The sequence below is a fragment of the Nannobrachium achirus genome (genome assembly GCF_963921795.1).
Source record: "Nannobrachium achirus genome assembly, chromosome: 13".
In the NCBI taxonomy this organism is placed as follows: Eukaryota; Metazoa; Chordata; class Actinopteri; order Myctophiformes; family Myctophidae; genus Nannobrachium; species Nannobrachium achirus.
This window is the reverse complement of record NC_137833.1, coordinates 41,958,951-41,984,479: the sequence shown is the minus strand read 5'-3', so window position 1 is coordinate 41,984,479 and position 25,529 is coordinate 41,958,951. Positions and strand designations below refer to the sequence as shown.

The window sequence follows — 25,529 nt, the reverse complement described above, 5'->3', positions numbered from 1 at the left end:
AACTGTACTTAATTAGTTGTCTAAAATATAAAGCAATGTTGAATGATATACGTCCAAAGATGGATGGTCTTGACTTCTTTATCTGTAGAGACTGTGACTCAGTGATTGAGGAACCAGAAGTATTGATCCATTCACTCTCATTGTATGGCAAAACTATTTTAGCACATAGATGAACATGACCAAGCATATTCTGAAAAAGAAAATGAAAAAGGTCCTGGTACTTAATTGTGGGAAAGTGAGATGTTCTGTATTCATGTTATATTACCTTTACAGAAGTTCTCTGTAGCACAACAAAAAATGATAGGTCACCAATATCATTTAGGATAAATAGGCAGAAAATAATTATTTACACTAACAGGACTCATTTTATATTGGCAGAATTCACTTTGTTCATGTTTTTTTTATGTTCTAAACTTTTGTATGACTATTTTCCTTTTTTCATTGTGGCACCAAAGGGTCCAGTTGTTTAGAACATGGCTTGTCTGTCTGTCTGTCTGTCTGTCTGTCTGTCTGTCTGTCTGTCTGTCTGTCTGTCTGTCTGTCTGTCTGTAAATGTACATATACATATATGTATGTGTGTATGTATGTACGTATGTCCCAACAAAAGCAGTGGAATTTTCTAGGGACATAAATAGATACATACAAACGGTGTCATGCCATTATTCTGATGGTCTACTGTTCTGAAATACCATTGGTTCAATATTTTCTGCTTGAAGCACAATGCCAAAAAACGCTGGACGCCAAGAGTGCGATGCTCGGCCGCTGGGAAGAGAAGCTATAGAAATGCATGGCAGAAAGGCGCTGGCTGCTCAAAAAGCACTTTCTGTGAACACGGTCCCTTAAGCAGTCACACCTGTCCTGAGTATATAAACTAATTTGAGTCTGGGCTGTGTGTGATGACAAGAAATAATGGCATGTGTGACATAGCTGTGACGTGGCTTCCCGTGCAATCTGCTGCTATGAATAGCAAGTTACTGCATGTGATAACATATTAACAACATGGGCTTTAACCACTTGAACCCTAACATCCCTATTCTGATGGGAAGGGGAAAAAGCAGACCAAGTACAGTACAGAGCCAACTCAGGTCAAGTTTACTATATACTAGAGGGTTTTTAAGGGCTGTCCACTCCACACCAAGCAATACAGCTTAGTTATAACTTACTGTATATGCACCTGCTCAGCTGATGCTGCTACACCAATCACAATTCAGCATGATGTATTGGGATTGTTTAATATAAATGCATATCACTGTAGCCCAATAAAAGGATCAAGGAAAACAATTCTTCTCCCACTGAAGACATGTTCTCAATTTCTTTTTCTTTTTTTTCATTTCTTTTTTTCATGATTTTTCACCCAGTGCCAATTGCTTAAGCCGTAATCTTGGGCGCTGCTCTCCCTCTGCCAACCTGGGGAGAGCCCCGAACTAAGTTCATGCTTACATCAGTGCATGAGGAGTGAGCACACTGCTTCATATCACCTGACAGGGGGTAGCTTCCCCAGTTGGACGTAGCGCGTGAAAGGAACATGTTATTCCAACCAGTTTCTTTCCCCTCCATCAGGCGCCCCGGCTGGCCAGGGGGAGGCAGTATAGAGACCAGGATTACTGCGTGTTTTTGTGAGGGTATCTACCCTAGGAGGCATGGGGAGAACATGCAAACTCCACACAGAAAGGCCCTTTCGTCAATTTTAGTTTTGAGATGTAGGCCAGAGCCGTGAAGGCTGTCCAGGGAGCGTAGCATTAATACAACGTTCAATAGTTCGTTCGCTGGTGAAATGCTAACCTGCAAACGCTGGTGAATGCTAACCTGGTGAATGCTACTATACCTAAACCTAATCCTAACCCTTACCCTAACCTCAGTAAAACTATGCCTAAACCTAACCCTTAATCCTAAACCTAACCCTTAATGGGACTAATGGGACGTTAAAAAGATTTTACCGGCTGTCCACACCAATATCAAAAAGTGCACAGCATACCAGTCCTTATGAGGTGCCAGCCAACGGAACAAACACTAATTAAAGAAGAGTATAGCCGCACACTTGTAGCTGCCGATGCAAACCCTTTATTATGACACAGAGAGGACCAACGTTTCGGACAGACAAGCTGCCCTTTCAGGGTTGTTCACACCAAACACTAGATGTTTTAAAAATCATTCTAACTCACTGGACAACTGAAATGACGGGTGCCATGTCATAGTTCTGAACTTCTGATCTCCCATTTTTCCGATCTCCCATTTTTTCGACCCGACCACCTAACCTTAACCCTAACCCTAACCTCAGTAAAACTAACCTGGTGAAATGCTAACCTGCCAATGCTGGTGGATGCTAACCTGGTTAAATGCTAACCTGCCGACACTGGTGAATGCAAATCTAGTGAATGTTAACCTGGTCGGACTATTGAGAGGTCAGACTTATGATTAGTCCCCGAAATGCTGACAGTAGTTATAGAGCATTTTAGCACATATTGTAAAGTATCTATTCTATAGCTACAGTTTGCTCAGGGAGAAAGCCACCTGGCACACCATTATTTAACCATGTGTTGTTTATAATTCTTACATTTTTATTACTACTACCATTTTTTCTCTCTTATTTTATTGGTCCACACAAGCTTGAATTACAACACTTTGTAATGCTCATTGCTCAGCTGCTACATGCTGTATGTGACAATAAACACCTTGAACCTTTAAATACAATGAGTGGAATCACTATGTCCAGTTGCTCGTTCACAGAGCACAGCGTCAAAAGATTGTCAAAGATTATTGACAATACTTTGTACGTTATGTCCAGGTGGGCTTTACACAAGGTTCTAAGTTCAAAATGTATTTGACATACTGATGATGTGTGTGATAGGCATGACAGCCATATTGGCATAAGATTGGACTGTTCCTCTAGCCAGGTCGAACGGCCAAAGGCTGTGTGTCTGGCTGTGTGTCTGTGAGCAGCTAATCTCCTGCATATCAATGTGAAACTTACACGCACTCTCTCAGTAGGCCAAGGAAGAACCTCTGCCACCACATTTTTAAATTGGCCTCATTGTGGGATTCCTTGGATCATGACAAACTCCAGCTCGGCCATTTGTGGCAGACTAGATTTTGCACTTTTTTCTATTTCTAGATTTGTCCAAAACATAAATGGTTACACTACACACATAATGTGTGGGGTCATGTGATCAAGATGTACTGTGTACTCAGTTTTCAGATTCCATTCCAAGTGGCTTCCGAAATGTGTGAGTCCTGGGTAGGCAACCCAGCATGGTGGAGACCTGTGCTCAAAGAGGAGTGAGTGCACTTTTCTAGTTAAGGCTCTGTTCCATTGGTGCTGCAGAGTGTTTGCCTTATGCCAACAATAGCAGCACCCTAACTCTGGTTGACCAGAAAGGAACACAACCTTATCAAAGAATGCACAGACCTGGTTGGTTGTTTAAGTTGGACAAAATGTGGTCAAAACAGGGCCGGATCTAGCCTTTAGCACTAGGTGGGGCAGGAAGAAATGATAGGGGAGTCACCTCCAGCCCATGCCGCAAAGCGGCGTGGGCAGAAAAAAAGGGGGGACAAACCCCCTAAAACACCCAAAATGCATAGAAAACTAAGCATTTTGGCACACTTACCGTATACCTAACGCAATAAAAACAACAGGTCTTACACCTATCTATCTATCTCTCTCTCTCTAATATCTTATCATTTTATCTATCCATCTGTACCTAGTTGTAGCATAACATTTCAAATAGTTTAATATTTTTGAAATTTTAGATCCTCCTCTCTGCTACTGACTGACATCGACCACATGAGACTGACATAACATGTCCATATATGGTCATTCCCAGATATAGGCTATGTCCATATATGGGCATTCCCAGAGATTTGCTTAACTAGTCCTTACCCGTTCAAAGATATGAGCTCTGAAATGATGTGCAGTGTGTGGGTTATGGGGTGTGCACTGTGCACACAGTATGAGGGATGGAAAGTAACTTTAACTGGTGCTTGCATGATAATATGTAGGAGCATCAATGTAAGAAATACCCGTTTCGTTTAATGGCTACAGAGATACTGTGTACCGATCTGCATGATTTTTGGACAACATCTGTAACCCCCCCCCCCCCCCCCCCCCCCCGCCTACACACACACACACACACACACACACACACACACACACACACACACACACACACACACACACACACAGAGCTGGTTAAACATTTTGCCTCATGCTAGATGCAGAATAGATATGCCTCATGCTAGATGCAGAATAGATAGTAGATACACCATAAAAATGCTAATATGCAGCATATGATTTGTGAAAGTGACAAACGGGCTTCACAGTTATGTTAGGTGTGTTCATATGCTAATGGTGATGCGATTTCAGATCATTTGCTCCAGCCACTGAGGAGAAACGCTGTGACAGACACTCAGACAGACAGACAGACAGACAGACAGACAGACAGACAGACAGACACTCACTCAGACAGACATTCGGAAAATTATAGTATAGACTAGTCCTTACCCTTTCAAAGATATGAGCTCCGAAATGATGTGCAGTGTGTGGGTTATGGGGTGTGCACTGTGCAAACAGTATATGAGGGATGGAAAGTAACTTTCTGGTGCTTGCATGATAATATGTAGGAGCATCAATGTAAGAAATACCTGTTTCGTTTAAAGGCTACAGAGATACTGTGTACCGATCTACATGACAACATCTGAAAGAGGGCCAGCCAACATGATTTGTGAAAGTGACAAACGGGCTTCACAGTTATGTCAGGTGTGTTCATATGCTAATGGTGATGCGATTTCAGATCAATTGCTCCAGCCACTGAGGAGAAACGCTGTGACAGACACTCAGACAGACAGACACTCACTCAGACAGACATTCGCAAAATTATAGTATAGATATTGATGACATCATGGATCTCCATATATGGGCATAACAGGGCATCATCTGGGAATGCCCATATCTGGACTTATTATTGAAGTTTTCGGGCCAGGTAGCAAGGGAGTAAAATGTATGCTAGTTAGTAAGGCCAGACGGGGAAATCCTGCTAAGGCAAACGCTGATAAGGCAAACGCTGATAAGGCAAACATGCAACAGAGTAGCCTCCTTTTGTTATGGTGAAATGAATAAAGAATTTTGAGCAATACAATATGGTTATATGTCATAGTTATTGTCCACGACATTGCAAGCGGCGCGAGTGCACGCGAAGAGCGGGCCAGGGCCGCGTGAGCTACGAAGCCGTGGTGAATGCAATCGTTTACGGCCTGGGCAAGCGCCCGATAAACGCATGAATGGGATCATGAAACGCGATGCAGGTGAGCTCACATTTCACCATAACAAAAGGAGGTTTAGTACATTAGTTTGTCTTATCGGCGTTTGCCTTATCGGCGTTTGCCTTATCAGGACGTGCCCGGCCAGACGTTGAGAACGCTGAGCTGGGCGAGTCATCATTGTGATGTCAGAAAAGGTAAGCTATATCCTGGGTGCTGAGCCGGTCAAGTCATCATTGTGATGTCAGAACAGGTCAGTGCAAATGAATTCTGTCCTGGCCATTAAACATCATTGTGATTTCAGAAGAGCATGAGGTGTGACAGACATGCAGACAGACAGACAGACAGACAGACAGACAGACAGACAGACAGACAGACGGATGGGCAGACATGAGCTGGAGATTTGCATACTAAATAGCGACCTACGCTCGCAGCTATTAGTATGGCATACTGAGACAGTAAAGCTTGATTCACAGAGGCTGGTACACAGTAAGTAAGCCTTTCCGAGCCATGAGTCCTATAGGGAAGGAGCTGTTTCTGTAGCGTGAGGCAGCTTGATGTACAAGTACACCCTCTGGACATGATGCTAGTACTGTATGTGCAGGGACTGGTACACAGTAATGTCCTTGTATGAATTATACAGCTGGCCACACAGCAAAAGAAAAAAGAACAATGCCTTCCTGGCTCCCCATTGATATTATGGCCTTTGCCAGTCTGTAATTTAAGGATGGTAAAGTTTTTTTTATGTCCACTAACACTGGCAGTAAGGCATATAATGTAGTTAAGGCACTGCTTTGCCTTCACATAAGAAATGCATTATATCATTAGCAGCACACTTGTTTATTTCTAGTCTCAATAGTTGTAGGGGACAAACCACAACACAAGATGGCGCCATTGGAAGGGCATGTGCTCAAGCCATCAAGACTAAATGTACAAAAGGACAATGTACAAGGAAATGTTTTAACTGTGTTATAGACTCTGAAAGTGTATAAATGCAAAGTTGTAAACAAATGGATCTGGGGGGGGCTACATTTTTACACTCTTGAGATACAAATGGGAAATGGATAAATGAATACAAACTGTGCCGGGTCCAATAATATACCCCTACGTTCACTTTATGACATTTCATTGAGTCAGACAGATACATTAATAGAATTCATGTGTTTAGCCCCTTATTGTGCAAAATACAAAGGCATACAGGCCCGGGCCGTCGGGCCTGGATTCCTTATAGGCTGCAATGCCAGCCTGACAGCGTGTGGTGGGTTCGAATCCCGATGACCTTAGCTGCGTGTCACTCCCCATCTCTCTTCCCATTTCCTGTCAGTCTACTGTCCTATCAATAAAGGCATGAAAGACCCAAAATAATAATAATCATATAATAATCATAATAACAAAGCATTCAAACATTTCTCAGGCTGTCGACCAAATCACAACCTACTGTATAGGCTACAATGTATGCTGAGAATAATAAATCATATTCACAAAATGTGTTGCTGAATTCTTTATATGCTACTATTGTTGCATTGGTATAAAAATCACGTCAAAAGAATCAGTGCAAATATAACTGCACTAATCACAAAGCCAGTAGACCTTACCTGTGGACCTGTGGACCTTTCCTGTTGGTAGCCTACCTGGATGCATTTCTTTGCAAAAGGATACAATGATGCATAGACAAAAGTAACTGTAGCTCTGCTGACTTCATTTGCTATTTGATTATATATTAGGCTTTATTCCAACTGCAATCAAATCCAATTTGTTTCTCAATTCTGATGTTTAGAACCGACTGACCATTCCAGAGTCCACACTATTATTTGCAAGACATCAGATTGGATTTGTGTAACTATTCAGAAAACATCTGCATTGGTAGCTGTGGTAATAACGTAATGACAATGTCACTCAATGAAAACCAGTAAGACTCCCTAAATCGGGAGATAATCGACCGTCAGGTCGCATACACAAACTTTGGAAGGCAATGGAAGACAAATCAGGAGGGAATATATGAAATGGAACAGATCCATGTTCATGACATGACTGTAGAGATACTGTGTACCGGCTTGCGTGATTTTAGGGCAAAATCTGTAGGAGCAGTGGCCATGTGAGAAATGAGTCGATGGTTGGAGATTGTGGTTTGGCAGCCAAGGAGTGTGTGAGCAAAGTTTGGCATGGATCGGGGCAACGGTGGCGGAGATATGAGTAGGGGAAAAGTGTGACGTGTGACATGACTGACAGAGGGACGGACTGACTAACCTCCGGTGGAGGTTTTGATAGTAACTGCGACCTGACGGTCGCAATAACAGATAGGCCTACACAAGTTCACAAGGTGTTACATTATGCATTGTGAGCCTGTAGATCTGATATTTTCAGTATAAATCAGGTTTCAGTGTCCAGACTGAGACATGTCTGAAATGTCAGACCACCTTTGAATGTGGCTCAATCTAATGAACAAAACAGTTCAAACTTGATAAAAAATGATTCCGATCAGGATAGGCCAAAATTCTGATTTCAGCTTCCAGTCGGTAGCCTAGATATAACATCTCTCAATACACCACAAACGACAATGTAGACCAGATGGTTATTTTTCAATTCTGCAAATTGATATGGATTTGACCACGAAACCCCATCTGAAAATATTTTATACCAGGGAGGGACCCCCTGGCCATGTACAAGATGTCTTTCTCAAAAATATTCAAAATGTTTCACATTTATTTCCAAGATTTGTTGAAAGTAGTGGTAATGTTGCACTGTCTGTCTCCTATCTGTCTGTCTCTATCTTCTCTCCTGTCTGTCTGTCTCATGTCATGTCTGTCTCTATGTCTCCTGTCTGTCATCTACCTGTGTCTCTATCTTCTTGTCTCCTTTCTGTCTGTCTCAATCCTGTCTCCTATCTGTCTGTCTATCCTGTCTCACTGTCCCTCTATCATCTTGTCTCCTGTCTCCATTTTGTTTTGAGAGTGTCATGAGCATGCTTGAGTTCTATTTGCTATGCGACACCGTCGTACGTGGGAGTATAGATGACGCTTCATTGCGTCTGCATGCATGTGGCTCCCGGCTGATGAGAGAGGAGAGGGGACGCTCATAATAAGACTGCATGACGTCAGCGATCACTCAAGTAGACCTGGCATCTTTCCTCTTTTCACCACTGCTGCGGAAAAAGGGATTTTGCCAATGTGCATCTGAGGTAAGCTTTTGAAATTATTACAGTAGCCTACTTTGTTTCAAGTTTAAGTCAACTTTAAGTTTCTTAACGTCTTGCATTGTTTTATTTTTTATTTGTTTTAATTTTTTAATGCAATCATGTGAGACATTTAAAACTCAGAGTTGGGAGATTTATTCCATAGACCATAATATAGCCTGTCTTGATGTTCCAAGCTGCCATTATGTGTTGCTGACTGAATATAGAAAGAGAGCAGAATAATCAGTATTTTCAGCATGCAGGTTACTGACCTACCACTCTCCTTTCTGCAGGCGGAGCGCACACATTTCTATTTCCCCCCCAGAGAGCGAATATTTATTTCGCTCGCTCCATTGAGGATTTGGAAATATGGAAAGATTAAAAGCACTTCGAGAATTTAACTTATTAACTTGGCTCAGAGAGGAGAGGCAGTCGAGGAAACTCATTTTGTTCATCGTCTTCGTCGCCCTGCTCCTGGATAACATGCTCCTGACAGTCGTCGGTAGGTGCAGCTCTTCTCACACGCACCTGTTACCAATCTGTGATCAGAGAGCCAAATAACACTGTTGTGGGCTGTTAAATACTGACGTCAGACTAGCCTGTTTTTACTAAAATGTGTTTTTTTAGGCTAGTTTTGTAGCCTATGTATTTATATTTGTCCTTCTCTAAAGACGTCGTTTTGATGTTCTGTTTGTCAAATTCAAAACAGAGTCGTGCCTGTCAAGTGTCATATGATGTCTGTGAGGATAACTAGATGCTTTAATGGACTGCCCCATGCAGCCCCCAGGGCACAATCAGGAGATAAGGCTAAATTAAGAGCGCTCTGGCAAACAGCTATGTTGCCAATTAAGCAACACATTCATCGTAAAATTGTGTTCAGCCTATGATTTATCTCTTGTTGTTTCCAGGGACATGACAAAAGAAAAGTTTTTTTAACCACGTGTGAATCCAAATTCACTATTGCCTTACCAACTGACATCCTGGTATTAATTTAAGAAGTAGCGAGGCCTAATAATAAACAGTAATAAAATACTGATCATTATAGAAATATAGGCTAATTAATGTTCAAAGTCAATCCATTTTTGGAAAATATTTCGTGCCAGGTTCTTGATCACAGGCACAGCATTATTCTTTGAAAATAAAAGCTCTGCCGTCACATTCTAACTGCTGTTTTGAGGGAAGAGATCCTGCCCGTGGCACACATCCATTACGCGCACACATCCATTACGCACACCGCACACGTCCATTGATTACGCACACGTCCACTCACGCACGTAACAGACACACACGCGCTGGATAAGCTATTAATGGATCTTCAGTTTTCTACAGAAAGAGAAGGCCTGGCTATAATAATACTGTAATAGGCCTAATAACAATAATAATAACTAGAAATACTGTTCCTACGAAACAGTGTGGGCTCGCTCGTAAAGAAATGTGAGTCCATGATGTCCCCTAACGTGACTATATTCTGCAGCACTAACTGTCTCTACTCCAGCTAACACCACTCCCAGATGTTTTTCGCACAATTTCCAATTGCAACTCATTGGCTAAGGCCTAAGGGCCCTGCCTTTATACTGTCGGGCGGAACTTGATAGATAATAAATAATGAAGATAACATAGTGTTCTCACCTTTCAATACATCCAATAATTGTATATAACGCTTTTCTTGGTACTGAAAGTCCCTTTACAATATAGAACAAACTAACAAAAACCGAAACACTTTAATAAGAGAATAATAACTAGTTAAAAGGCAAATAAATTGCAAAAAGGGCCATTGGACTTGGGGAATGTGAGTCTGAAAAGGTGGGTTTTGAGGGAGGTTTTGAACGGGGCAAGGGTGGGGGCGGCTTTAATGTGAACTGGGACTGGGAGTGAGTTCTTAAAGGGGGGGGGGGGCAACTGAGAAAGCCCTGTCACCCAAGGTTCGTTTCTTTGTCTTTGGCTATAAATCTCCAACTTATTGTTACTGAGTAACACCACTCAAGTAGTTTATCTCAATGAAAATTATTACTTGGGGACTGGAGGTCCCCAAGGCCAAGTACCATAGGGGGGCAGGGTTCTCTCTGTTGCTTCCCCCTCCCTCATAGAATGCACTCCCCAACCATATTAAAGACACCTCTCCCTCCCTTACTTCAAAACCACACTCAAATAACCCACCTCTTCAGGTTAGCCTTTCCCAGCTGTGGCTGAGTTAAGATGCCCTTGCTTATTAGTCTTTTATCATTTTTGAGCGGTGGTCACAACGCTCCTATACGTGGCCGTGTGTGTGGGTCTGTCTGTCTGTTTGTCTGTTTGTCTGTCTGTCTGTCTGTCTGTCTGTCTGTCTGTCTCCGGGTATGTAGCCTGCAGTAACCTTTTCTGACCACACATGTTAAGGGAGGGGCGGTGTTGTTCAGGATAGGCCAGGCATAGGCCAGGCACACTCACACACAAACACACACAGGGGGCACACACACACACACACACACACACACACACACACACACACACACACACACACACACACACACACACACACACACAGGGGGCACACACACACACACACACACACACACACACACACACACACACACACACACACCTCAGTTCACACGAGTGTGATTTTAATCTTGCGCTTCACTTTTTATTCTTTTACTTTTTTCTGAGCTATAATAAGGCCTATTTTTATTTGTATTTATTAGTCCTACATTTGACTTGATGTTTTGGTTACTTAACCAAACCTGAATGAGTAACATAACGTAATAATGACAACTGGATACCTTTACTTACCAGTGACAATCAGCCAGAGGACCTGTCACATTTCAGTCAATCTTCTTGTGTCTTTTTTTCCCACCCCACCAGTTCCCATCATTCCCAGCTACCTGGTCACAATAGACGAGCCAGTGACTCAAGTGTACAACAACACCCCCTCACCGCAGGGCTCTCCTAGAACCTTCCAGAGCATTGTGTCCTTGTATGACAACACAGTTAGGGTGACCAGTGGAAACGCAACGGTCAGACCGACAGACGTGGACCTTCCATCCACTACATCGGCACCTCTGGTCCCTCAGAGCAACTCCTCCTCTGAATGTGCCAAATCAGACCATAGCAATGAAAATGTCAAAGTGGGACTACTGTTTGCCTCCAAGGCCACCGTTCAGCTGATGACGAATCCATTCATTGGACCACTCACTAACAGGTGGGTGACTGGCTGGGTTCTCATGGCTGTGCATGTGTTTATCAACCCAAGTTGGAATAAATCGCAGTTCTTCCCACGCTTCAGGGAGAAGGCTGGGGCAGTAACGTCTATCTGTCGTGTGTGTGTGTGTGTGTGTGTGTGTGTGTGTGTGTGTGTGTGTGTGCGCGCGCGCGTGCGTGATGCATTCACACACATCATAATGGCATCTCAATGACATGGCAACAAGTGCAGAAATTAGAAACTATGTAACCATGTTGAGTTGATCTAAATCTCAGTGGCAAGCTTATCACGGATCTTCGCTTGATATTATTTGTTGGTTGTCCATCTACTTTGATTACTTTGCGGATGCAATTCAAACATTTTGCACATTGTTATGGTACACACTGTGACTGTTCATCAGGAAGACTAAACAGGATTCATCCTGAACTTGAGTGACATATTTGCACAATATTTGAGTGCAAATGATGTCAGAGTTCAACTCTCAGCCCAGAGCGTACATACATTTTATGGATTACTGTTATGTACCTCCTGGGTGAACCAAGCTTCCTGCTATACCCTATGGGCGATGTGATGATTCACTGATGATTGATGAGTCTTCTTGTGTTTTAATAGCTAGTCAAAGGTCAGAACAGATTAAGATTTACAGAATGTCCTTATCTGAGGCAACAGCGGGCAAATTGGAGAGGATGAGCAGTAACAGACTTCCAATCAAATGGCCTGTATGGTAATCGTGTTTGTTTGATGTTGTTTTGGGGGCAGATATACAGTAGTAGATCTAATCCAGCTGAATCACATGTACAGTAGCTGAATTCCTGTTTAGTGATTCACTGTGCGTGTGCTGGTGTGTGGGTGTGTGTCTTTGCATGTGTAAACGCTTTTATTTGGTTTCGTGCATGGTTGACTTTTCGAAATGGATGAGGTACTGAATATTCACAATTACCCTCAACATTAATAGTAGGAGTACACTTATTAAAATGAATCAATGGATGTAAACACTGGGACTTTTAATGAATATTGTTATTGCAAGATTATTGCCTGGGGACACATTTGTAATATTGTGTTAAAGTTAATTGCAGTAAGTCAACACCCATCAATCTTTTATGTTCCTGAAATGTTTAATGGGCCAGATTGATAAAGATAATGAAAGTCATGGAGAAGGACTTGATTATTTATTCTGGTTATTCTGGCAGTCCCTGTGCCAAGTTTCAAAACAAAATGGTAAAGATCCTAGATCTTTTGTTTAGATGAAATTGAGGAGAAAGGGAGAGAGGAAGGTCTATACAGTATATATATATATATATATATATATATATATATATATATATATACACTGTATACTGTGGCTCAAAGGTGCCGTTTATTGACTCAGCTTGGCACATAAATATGCTGTAATTAAGGCAAAGAGCAGAATCCCACTATTCCTCTTTTGTTTATTATTTCTCTTCACTCCTGGCAATGTACTACACAATGGACAATGCATGCATGTCAAGTAGCTACGACTGAAGAGCTCTGATAGATTTTGTCACTTCAGAATAAAATCTGGGTACCAGCTGTTTGTGGGGCTTGAATCACAAGAGTAACAACATTTTCTAAATGGAAAAAGACGAAGGTGGATGATTTAGGGCGATGTCGCTTTTCACCCTTAGGCGTCTTACTGGTATTAGGAGGAATGCATGATATATCGTCCATATACATCGATATCGGCCGATTATATGCCGTTATCGGTCAATATCGTATCGGCAAATAAAGCTGACACTAAACGATGGCAGTGAACAATATTTATCTGTTGTTGATTGCGCTGGCTATGTTGGTGTGTTGGTTATTTGCAGCCTATCAAGAGAGTAGATTCTGAACAGTTATTTCTTATCCACAAAAGGAGAAATAATAACACCAAAAACGAAATAAACAAATATCAGTATCAGTATTGGCTATCGGCTAAATTGTTATTTTAAACATCAGTATCGGTATGGGCCAAGAATTTCCATATCGGTGCATCCCTAATTATTAGTTAGATATTTTAGTTTTTTACTAGAGTGGATTTAATGACAATATATTTGATGTTATAAAATGAAAATGGTTATGTCCATAGCACTCAATTTATGAATGATCTGTCTCTGTGTCCTTCCAGAATAGGGTACCAGATTCCTATATTTGCTGGCTTTTGTATAATGTTCCTCTCAACCATCAGTAAGTTACACCCTGTCCCTCAAATATAACCTCAATGACATCAACTTAAAAATGCAAAGCTGTAATGTTATTCCATGATTGACATTCCCACTTTCTTTGTCTGAATTTCACATTTTCTTGCTGTCCTCAAGTGTTCGCCTTCTCATCGAGCTACGCTCTGCTGTTTGTGGCCAGATCTATGCAAGGTGTGGGTTCTTCCTGCTCTTCTGTGGCTGGTAAGGTTTGGTTTGTTTCTTTTATTTTTAAGCTGTGACAGTCATGTTTCCATGCATGTGATATCCGGTATTTTTCATGCATACTTGAGATGCAACAAAGCTGCCAAAGAAATTGTCTTTTTCAGAAAACATCTTAGGCTAAAAAAATGAGGCATTCATCTTTGTCTCTGATGCAGGGATGGGAATGCTGGCCAGTGTGTACACAGATGATGAGGAGAGAGGACATGCCATTGGGGTCGCTTTGGGAGGTCTGGCATTGGGAGTGCTAGGTGGGTATAATACTAAAAAGGGACAACACTTGGAGTTAGTGTGCGTGCGTGCGTGCGTGCGTGCGTGCGTGCGTGCGTGCGTGCGTGCGTGTCAAAAAGCCATTGATTGTACGTTTAACCATTTAACTATCACTGACTAGCCATTCTGTTCTTCACAGTGGGCCCACCATTCGGTAGTGTGATGTATGAGTTTGTGGGGAAGACCGCACCATTCCTCATTCTGGCATTCCTGGCAGTGTTCGATGGAGGTAGGGTTACATTCTTTAATGCACAAACATTTATTTCTGTTAAGGAAATAATTAATAATTCAAATTAGTTTTTACTGTTATACATAAAATATATAATGTATATATAAACAAAGAACACTTGTGCAAATCTAAACCCCAGTGTGGGAGGTGCAGGTCCAAATTAAGGCAAGGCAACTTAATACAAAAGATAAAGCCTCAAAAGAAGGAGCTGCACACTCTGAGGGACAACAAATGCTTCAGCCTGAAGTATTTTTGTCCCTAGGTAATCACGGCACAATTTCTTTCACTATCCATGTTAAAGCCTCTCTAAGCAGTCTACCACAGTGCTTTACGCTTAAAGATGGGGTGCCATGATTTTTCCCTCCCTACAACATAATCATCAGGTATTATGATTATACTTGGAGGAAGATCTCCATAGACACATACAAAACAGAAAAAGTACAAAACTATGGCACCACCTCTTTAATTACCGTGATGGCTTTCACACTCATCACTGTATTTTATATAAAAACTGAGCTGGCTTTTTGTGTTTTATTTATTGATAACACCTGTGTGGCAAGCTCCCATTGTTTTCATCTTCAAAAACTATAGGATAACTAAGATGCATTACATTTGTCACTCCATGACCACGAATGAACAATGGAAAGGCTGAAGGAAAGGCTGCCTTCACCTTTTATGCCCCAGAAAAATGGAATAAACTCCAGGACTCTCAGAAACTGGATAAACTGGTCTCTATAGAGCAGGGGTCTTCAATGTTTTCAGACCAGGGACCCCCAAACTGATGGGGAGATGGAGCAGGGACCCCCTACCTCGTAGGGTGGGGGTGGGGCTACAACATTGTATAAAATTGTGTTTCATGTGTATAAATATACCATGTTATTGTGCATTAGATTAGATAAGATTAATACATTCATGCTTTTATTTTAAACATGCATGTACAAGTGGCCGTACTACTGCCATTTATAAACATACCTTATTTACTGAGAACCAATGTAAATACTAACAATCTATCTCTAACAATCTTTCAATTGCACAATAATCATGTATATAAAAAGAGACAGAATCATGTTTTTTTTATATTTAAAGACAAATTACATTTTTTTCTTTCTTTTTTTAAATAAATATAAAAAATATATAAAACGTATTTTTCTCCAACAATTTCGGGACCCCCTGCAGTATCCCCCTGTTGAAGACCCCTGCTATAGAGAGTGACATTCAGGGTACTACTTTAGGATGCATTATAGAAGGACTGCACCTGCTTTGTGTTGCTCTCATTTGCATAATGATGTTTTTTCTTATATTGTTCACTTTATTGCACTTTATTTAAAATTGTTTTGTTGTTTGTTGTGATCACTCGGGTTCTTGCAAAAGAGAGCATGCTCTCAATTTATATAGGCCTATATACATATGTAGGTACAGTATGTGTGTGTATGTATACGCTAAATTGAATTGAAAATTGAATTGAAATTGAATTTACTTATTCTAAATAATTATGTCCATACAGCACTCCAGCTCTTTGTCCTTCAACCGACCAAGATGGAGCCAGAGGTAAGATAGTTTAATACCTAATTGTGCATCTGTCACGTGCCATAATTAGCAGATTTACAAACCCATACTCGTATGACTAAGTGTAACTCAAGCTTCAGTTTGTGCAGTGTCTGCATAGAGGACCACACTTCAACAGTAATCTAGATGATCATAATATGTTGAACTTTACATCATAGCAGAAACTCCTATAAAAGTACAACTACGTAAACGTAAGCTATGTAGATGTATTTTCTTATACACTATTGTTCGCATACAGTACAGTCCCCCAGGGAAGCATCACAAAACTTGGAATGTTTTCACAACTGTTTGTTATTTGATTCCTATTCTGGGGCAAACATTTGCTGAAAATATCAGATCTCAATCGACACATTATGAGAATATAGATCTTTTTGTAGAAAAGAATGATGGTGTCTGGGACTTTGTTTAGTGAAGTATATTTACTGAAAGGAAAGTCGCATCTATAATGATCTTTTTAATCAAATTCAATCAGATTCTACCAATTTAAATGTATTGTATTTGTTTCTCTTTACAGAGCCAGAAGGGGACACCATTGTTAACACTTATGAAGGATCCATATATCTTAATTGCAGCTGGTAAGAAACTAATGAAACCAACTAAATTGACTCATATTGACTCAAGTCCATCTCATGGTGGCTGTTTGTGTTTGTCCAGTGAGCCAAGACATGGTGGTGGAAGACAAATAAGCCTATGATTGATTTGTTGGTTTAAGAACAGTATTATCTATTCTGTCATCTGTTCTATCATGTTGGGAAAGTAATAAGCACTTCATATTAAAAAGGGTAATTTCTGCATCAGAATAGGCTCTGTGAGTGCATGTGCGATTGTGTGTGTGTGTGTGTGTGTGTGTGTGTGTGTGTGTGTGTGTGTGTGTGTGTGTGTGTGTGTGTGTGTGTGTGTGTGTGTGTGTGTGTGCGTGCGTGCGTGCATGTGTGTGTGCGTACATACGTTTTTTGTGTGTGTCGCTTCATATAGCAGATCCATGGATGGATGGGACTGAGAGGGAGAAATGGGAGAGGTACCAAAGCAGAGAATATAATGAACCAAGCGTCCACATGTCCTCTTTTTTCATCCCCAGGTGCCATTTGTTTTGGAAACATGGCCATTGCCATGATGGAGCCCACCTTACCTATCTGGATGATGGAGACCATGTGCGCCAGAAAGTGGCAGCTGGGTATTTATGCAAATATGCTGAAACACATGCAAACACACAAATAAAAGTATCCTTTAACCACTTAAACCCTACTGTATATATTTAGTTGACTGGAGTACCCCAGAGCTCTATACTAGGCCCCCTCCTATTTTTGCGCTACACTACAAACGGTAGGCTATCTTCACCTGTGATGTTTGTCAATTTTTTGTCACAGAATAAGGACACTAGTGTTCGTATGTTTAGAATACACGTTTCAACACGTTCACATTACAGGAGCATGCTTGGTCCAAGCGATGAACAAACAACCCAATCCTATGTGTCGTGTTTTGAATGGTTAGGATAGTAAGAAACAAATAATCTTTCACTCGTGTCGGTTAGGGGAAAAAAACAAGAGGCTCCAAAAATCAAATGCCGTTTTCTGATGATTGCTATCGAGGATTCCATGTGTTTAGTGAATGAGGTTATTTAAAGAAAGGCAAGAAGCCACACAGTTTTTTTTCCAGTCCATTGAACGTGTTACACAAACAGCCCCACCAATTCCCTTTCTCTTCTATAGCATTATTAGTTCCTTTATCCAGCTCATTGTCTATGAGGTCTCTGTCAGATAAGGGGAGAAGCTGGGGGAGTACGGGACAGGATATTAGGGTGTCATACGCCGGCAGTTGGGAAGCACAAATCTTCATTTCAGACCACCAGAGAAGAAACACAGCTGTGATGAAGAACTGATAGTGAGCCTGCTTATCTAGACACCTCCCCACCCCACACACACACATACACACACACACACACACACACACACACACACAAACACATGCGCGCGCACACACACACACGCGCACACGCACACAGTATTTGTACAGTATAGTACTTGTGAGAACATTCAAAGTTTCTGATGGCCATTTGCCATCCTAATCCAAATCCATTTTTGTATGCCGGTATTGAGAATAGCCATATACAGTACTGTAGAATCTACAAACTCACGACGTGTCACGCTGCGACCGTGCAACGCGTTGTGAGATTGTATAGCTGCTGTTTTTGGTACACAACACTGGCACGCAACTAAACAACCCCAATCCGCCAGTCTTTCCTAATAACAAGCATTTCTCTTGTGAGGACCAGAAAAATGTGAAACATTTAGCCCTTACAAGTGTAGTAATACAATTACACACTCTCACGCACATGCATACACACAGCGCGCACGCACACACGCACACACACACACACACACACACACACACACACACACACACACACACACACACACACACACACACACACACACACACACACACACACACACACACACACACACACACACACACACACACACACACACTCCCCTTCAGTCATGCAGTCCCGCTGTCTCACTGTTTGTCTCCCAGGCGTTGCCTTCTTGCCTGCATCCATCTCCTACCTTATTGGAACGTACATCTTTGGCTCATTGGCACACAAGATGGGGAGGTATGGAGGGATATTACTCTTTTTTTACCCTTGAACCAATCTTCTTATCTCCTCTTATCTGTCTCTGTCTCTCTCTCTCTCTCTCTCTCTCTCTCTCTCTCTCTCTCTCGCTCTCTCTGGCCTTGCTATCTGGTTCTGCTGCTTCTAAGGAGCTCTAAATGAGTTTGTACTTTTTCTTTTTGTTGTTGTCAGACATGCCTTATTGAATTCTCAATGACACAGTGGACATCATCATGAGCATTCATATTGTTAGTTTTAGCTTTGGCTTTGTTTATATCAAACCTGGAGTTTGTCGTTTTTGTTTAGTTTTTTTATTTGATGGTTTGAATCCCTCGCTAAAAACAACAGAATCACCTCTTGGGTCTCTTGTTTCTTTCAGCAATACAATTCCTAGAATGATAAAACATATTATGACATTTCCCAAATTATAGCCTCCAGCAATACAGAGTTCACAGGGTTCTTTTGGGGTTTTAAATATACGTATAATGTTTATTGTTCAAATTAACTTCCTATTAAGGCAGTCTCCCCTCCCTCTCTCTCTCTTTTTCTCTCTCAGATGGCTGTGTGCTCTGATTGGGATGCTGTTGGTAGGGCTGAGCATAATCTGTGTGAGTATGATTAAGACAACATGGCTTTGTTTATTCGTCAAATCAGATATCATATGTATTTATTTTTATTTTTATATATAGACCTACATTAAATTAATTTCAAACTTGGTTTCAGTCAAATGGAGCTGCTCAGTGGCAGTATAGTGACTGGCATGTTCTTAAATGTTTTTATTTCTCCAAAAATTATGTTTTAGCAAATTCAACATCAAAAAGGCGGAACCAGGGCGGGACAAGGCAGATAGAGCCTGCTGGTTGGTCAGTCAGGGACCAACCAGAAGGCTGACAAATACATTCTGTTCGTTTCAGATCTTTGACTCACACAGTAACAACCATATTTGACAAAGGATTTTATCATTTTAAGCAAAAGCAACCAGCCATTCATCCATGTATCATTTTCTGTATGCTTACTGTACAGCATGTTTATTGTCCTTTGTTGTATTTTAATGAGGCCATATTCAGAGATTATGATTGATGAACCGCAAAGACTGGATTTCTAATTATTTCTATGTTGTTTGTATTTCCATATTCCATTCACTGGTCCAGGTGCCCTTTGCCAGCGACATCTATGGTCTGATTGTTCCAAACTTTGGTGTTGGTTTTGCCATTGGTAAGTCCACATTAGATTATCCACGTACTGAAAGCATCAGATACAATTGAGATTACAAATCAAATAAACCCTTATGCAGTTGAATGGACATTATATCTTTGCTATTAGATTGTGTAAATATGTTTTGTGACCTGAAACAGGCATGGTGGACTCCTCTATGATGCCTATAATGGGGTATTTGGTGGACCTGCGTCATGTGTCTGTCTATGGAAGTGTGTACGCCATTGCTGATGTGGCTTTCTGCATGGGCTTTGCTTTAGGTAAGAATTGTTTAACCTAATTTAGGCCTAGGACTATTGAACGCTTTAACTATTGAAAAGTCGTGAAAATGTGTGCAAATCTTGTATATAATATATATTTAAGCGAACGTTTGTAACTAAAATTTTGCTTCTGCGGGGTCCCTGGAACTAAATATTTTGAGAAGGGGGTCCGTGGACAAATAAATATCATTTTGGAGGTCCTTCACATGAAAAGGTTACATAGGTTTTTCCAAAAAACCTTAGAAGGATTCAAAAGACACTTATAGAATCGGGTCAATTCAAATTGTCATGATTTTTCAAAAATAGCAGATCTACAAGCTTGCAGCGCGGCACTCGGTGCCGCGCTGTGAGCTTGTATATCTGCTATTTTTCAATAGTTAAAGCATAAAATATGATACACAATAATATGTACCCGTTCTGAATGGGTTAAAGCTCTATACTAGGCCCCCTCCTATTTTTGCGCTACACTACAAACGGTATCTTCATCTTTGATGTTTGTCGATTTTTCGTCACAGAATAAGGACACTAGTGTTCGTATGGTTAGAATACACGTTTCAACACGTTCACATTACAGGAGCATGATTGGTCCAAGCATGCTCCTGTACACATCCGATGAACAAACAACCCAATCCTGTGGGTCGTGTTTTGAATGGTTAGGATAGTAAGAAACAAAATAATCTTTTACTGATGTCGGTTAGGGGAAACATGAAACATGAAAAACATGAAAAACATGAAAAGGTTTGAGAACCACTGACATAGCAGTCTCTCAAGAACAGACTAACTGAGCTCCAGTTGAAGTGAAAAGGACCCTTTCTTTGACGATGGCTAGCCAGATTGTTGACATAGAAACATAGGTTTTTCCAAAAAACCTTAGAAGGATTCAAAAGACACTTATAGAATCGGGTCAATTCAAATTGTCATGATTTTTCAAAAATAGCAGATCTACAAGCTTGCAGCGCGGCACTCGGTGCCGCGCTGTGAGCTTGTATATCTGCTATTTTTCAATAGTTAAAGCATAAAATATGATACACAATAATATGTACCCGTTCTGAATGGGTTAAAGCCAGCACAAGTGCTGTCTGTTTACACCTTTTAAAAACTGAAATGCTGGATAATGTCAATGTACAACATACAGTATCTGTCAAACACTCGACAATAGAGAATGAATATTTTCCACAAAAAACGCCTACAGCAATAGAACCAGTTTCCTTGAAACATCATTAAGATTATCAGAATCAGTACGATATTGACATAGAAGGTATGTACTGTACTGTACAAACCGAAACTATAACAATACAGGAAGCCAAATAAAATGGGATACATTTGGGATTATTGATATTGACCTCTGGAGATCAGAGTGAGAGTTCATATTGTGTTTATTTACTGTAATTCAATGTAGATGAAATGATGAACTGATGTTGAAAATAAAATGGAATGATAATTTTTTATGAAAAGGGCAAAAAATAGTAAAATCAAGGTAAATAATCTATATTTAACTACAGTGATTGATTGATTGATTGATTGAAGACTTTATTAGAAGTTTGCATAGGAAAAGGTACAGTTTCATGACGGTACAGTTCACTGGTACAATGTCTACTAAAAGGAGATCCATGAAAAGACTAAGCTTATTTCCACTGGAAACCATTGAAGTATCTCATATAACATTGAATGACAGACAAATAAGGAAATAGACCTTCAATTAAACAGAACATAACTTACTCATTAATGCATCAGATATATGAAGTACAACAGCTGTTTAGTTTCTTCCAACATGACCTCCTAGGGGTGTCCTCGATATATATATAATATTAAATCATATATTAAAACATGACAATATGTATCAATATATCTATTAATATATATTTTTTAAATATGTTAGGGTTAGGTTTTTTGGGGGGCTGATGGTGAAAGGTGCAGGGGTTCTTACTATATGTGATTTGAAATATGAGCTTACCATAGTCACAGTAATCATTGATCATGTCTTCCATCATATTCCAGAGCTTTTGGAGAGAAATTAAACCTTTTGAGCACTGCAGATGTATGTGTCTGTGCCCAGTTGAAGCTTATTGACGCTCGTGCCTACATCTAATCTAAGACAGCACAGAGCCAGAGATTCAAAGCACAACAGATTGTTTTAAGTATTAGTGATCAGTGGACACTCTTGGGATGCCACACCAAAAGGATAGGCCAGTAAACCTCCAGTATGTTTAATATTCCTATTATTCCTATTGCCTTCAGGCTTTGGAAGAATCGTAATGGAGCCACATTCACTTGTTCATCATTACTCTTACTTTGCCTTGTTTACATTCTATACCAGTGGTTCTCAAACTTGGGGTCGGGACCCCAAGTGGGGTCCCCAAATCATTTTGCAGGGTCCCCAGATGATTAGCTTAATGTAATTTATTTTCTCACTCAATGGTAAACAAACCAACACACAGTATAAGTGTATACAGGGTATCTGCACATTTATAAAGTGACAATTTAAGGACTTTCAAGGCCGTTTTAATACCAAACTGGCCAAACTGTCAAATATTAAGTAAGCAAGAGGCGAACATTGTGAAAATAGCCGATCTACATGCTGCACGTAGATCTGCTATTTTCACAATATGTATCTGTGGAACCGAGTCACATTAAATGTAATACCTACATTTCCAAGTGCTTGTCAGGGTGGGGGTCCCCAGTTCAAATATGTTTATTTTTGGGGGTCACAGCCTAAAAAGGTTTGAGAACCCCTGTTCTATACAACTCCAGGTCCGTCTATCGGAGGCTCCATAGCTGAGAAGTTTGGCTTCACCTCACTGATGACCATCATTGGAATAGTAGACATTTTGTTCGCTCCTCTCTGCATCTTCCTCAGGAATCCAGCAGCACGAGAAGAGAAAATAGTGAGAACTGATGCACACATCTCAGAAAACACATACAATGTACAATACACATCCATATAGATTATAGAGTAGAACAACCAAATCGTCACTGTCGGGCAGAAACCTCGTATCTCCAAGTTTCAAATTTGTACGCTTCTTCGCGAAGTAAATCCCTGCTTCTTCATACAAGGCCGTCGCACAAAAGTAGTGAAAACAACAGATCTACAAGCACACACCACCTTGCGGTGCGAGTCGTTGTGTGCTTGTAGATCGGCTAGTTTAGTTACATTTTTTAAAAGATAAGTGTTTTGGACATACAAGGTTTCTACCCGACAACAACGATATGACAGATGCACTCGCACACACGCACACGCACGCACACACACACACACACACACACACACACACACACACACACACACACACACACACACACACACACACACACACACACACACACACACACACACACACACACACACACACACACAGGCTTAAGAGAAATAAACACATATGTGATTGAATAATATGAAACCAGATGAAAATGTGTGTTACTGAGTTGCATGCAAACCCCACCCTGGCCCCTCTGTGATGTGTACACCCATCCCCCAGCTTCATTTGCCTGGCTCTCTTTCCATTTGCTTGTCACCACCCTGTGTCTGCTAACGCCCATCATCACCTGCTGACTGCATCTGTCCTCAACACCTATTTACTCTAATCTTATTTTACACATGATTTAATCAATACACCTCACAGTTTCCTCTTACCAGTGCCCCATGGATACATTTCTTAATCTCATTGATTTTTAACAATTGTATAATTGTACTATTTTAAGCTCCTTATACTGTCCAAAAACATGTCTGAAGAGACAGATATAATTCATTATTTTGACATATTTGCTACATGCATTCATTCATCAGTCACGAAGACATTAGACTTGACTCACACAATACATTAAAGCAGTTGATTCATTGATTTAAAGACAATTATTTTATCTATGTTCCCCATGTTCTATGTTCCCCGCTTACCTAACCCTATCCATAAACCTAAATCTAACCCTAACCCTAAGACGGGAACATACTGTAGAACCCAGTGAGCACAGAGAACCTGGGGAACATAGGGATGACCCCAAATATTTATAATGATTAACTAGTCTGCATAATGTCGTAGTTGCATTGTTTTTGGTGAAAACTTCACAACAAACTCTTTTCTCCTCAGGCTATCTTGATGGACACCAACTGTTCAATGAGAACACGGTCGTACTCTACACAGGGGGTGCACCACCAGGGTGATGATGACATGGAGCCAGAGTACGATGACTATGAATAATGTGACACCAGCCATGCAGGTCAACCCTCCAGATGATCTATTTTGTTGTATAAAAAAAAAAAGAACAGCGCAAAAAAAGACCCACGCCGTTTCCATGTGAATGTCCTACGTTCGGTCTTAACTGTTAACGTGTCCTGTTAGCGATCGTACTGGAGTAAACCAAAGTTGTTCTTCTCCGTGCCCTGTCGTTGCAAGCTATTTCGCTTGAGAGGTGTTATTTTTAGCCAACAGCCTTATTCAATGGGGTAAAATGACATAAAGTGTCAAAAGCAGGGTTTTATTTGATATTGAAAAGAAAGTGTTCAGTTGGAGTTGATCTAACTTATCAATAAGTGTTCTTTATCCATTGATTTTTATACAATGAGTTATTGTGGAATATACGTATGGCGCACCTCATTAAGAGCACAGGATCAGATGATGGACTCAAAAATAGTGATTCAGTAGTTGTCCCATAGAAGAATAAAAGAAATAAAATCAGAGACATCATTCTATTTCACTAAGACAGCTGCCAAGCTTTCTGCTTTGAGACAAAATACATCTGTGTTCTCTGTCCCTTAAATAAATAGGGAAATACAATTACCAGTACAAATCTTAATTCAAGTCTTTACCATTAATAGTAAAACAAGTTCCTACTTGCTGAACCTCTCTCTCTCTCTCTCTTTCTCTCTCTTTCTTTCTCTCTCTCTCTTAACACACACACACACACACACACACACACACACACACACACACACACACACACACACACACACACACACACACACACACACACACACACACACACACACACACACACACACACACCTGCCATTAGTTGCGTGTATTCCCATTGCAGCACCAGTGTGGATCTGATTCAATACCACCTCATCCACCGTGTCCGGTTCTGTAAGCCCCGTAATCATTAACATTGTTTGAAAGCATTGTGCACGCTCCTAGATGAATGGCCAACAGGTCGGGAGTGCACGAATACGCTATGGACATGTGCATGGTCTGCACCAGATTCGGGACGGTAATAGACAGTTTGTTTTCGCTAAGAAGGGACAATTAACATTGTTTTGTATTTTGTGAGAAAATAATTAAGGTTGCAGATACAAGTGGAATAAGGTTGCAGAATGCAGATACAAGCGGCTGAAATTAGTTTTATTAGACGGGTCGCTGG

The 25,529-nt window shown here is 40.8% G+C and overlaps 1 protein-coding gene across 1 annotated transcript; it reads left to right on the top strand.

The window, feature by feature from the left end:
- Positions 1-8,794: 8,794 nt before the first annotated feature.
- Positions 8,795-24,370, top strand: slc18a2 (solute carrier family 18 member 2; the record flags this gene model as incomplete). Its single annotated transcript, XM_080740726.1, has 15 exons — positions 8,795-8,927; positions 11,267-11,603; positions 13,732-13,790; positions 13,922-14,005; positions 14,182-14,274; positions 14,433-14,522; positions 16,027-16,070; positions 16,603-16,663; positions 17,167-17,262; positions 18,624-18,702; positions 19,259-19,310; positions 19,854-19,917; positions 20,058-20,177; positions 22,929-23,062; positions 24,260-24,370. The coding sequence occupies 15 exons, from the start codon at positions 8,795-8,797 to the stop codon at positions 24,368-24,370; spliced, it is 1,557 nt and encodes a 518-aa protein (XP_080596852.1).
- Between the last annotated feature and the right edge of the window lie 1,159 nt (positions 24,371-25,529).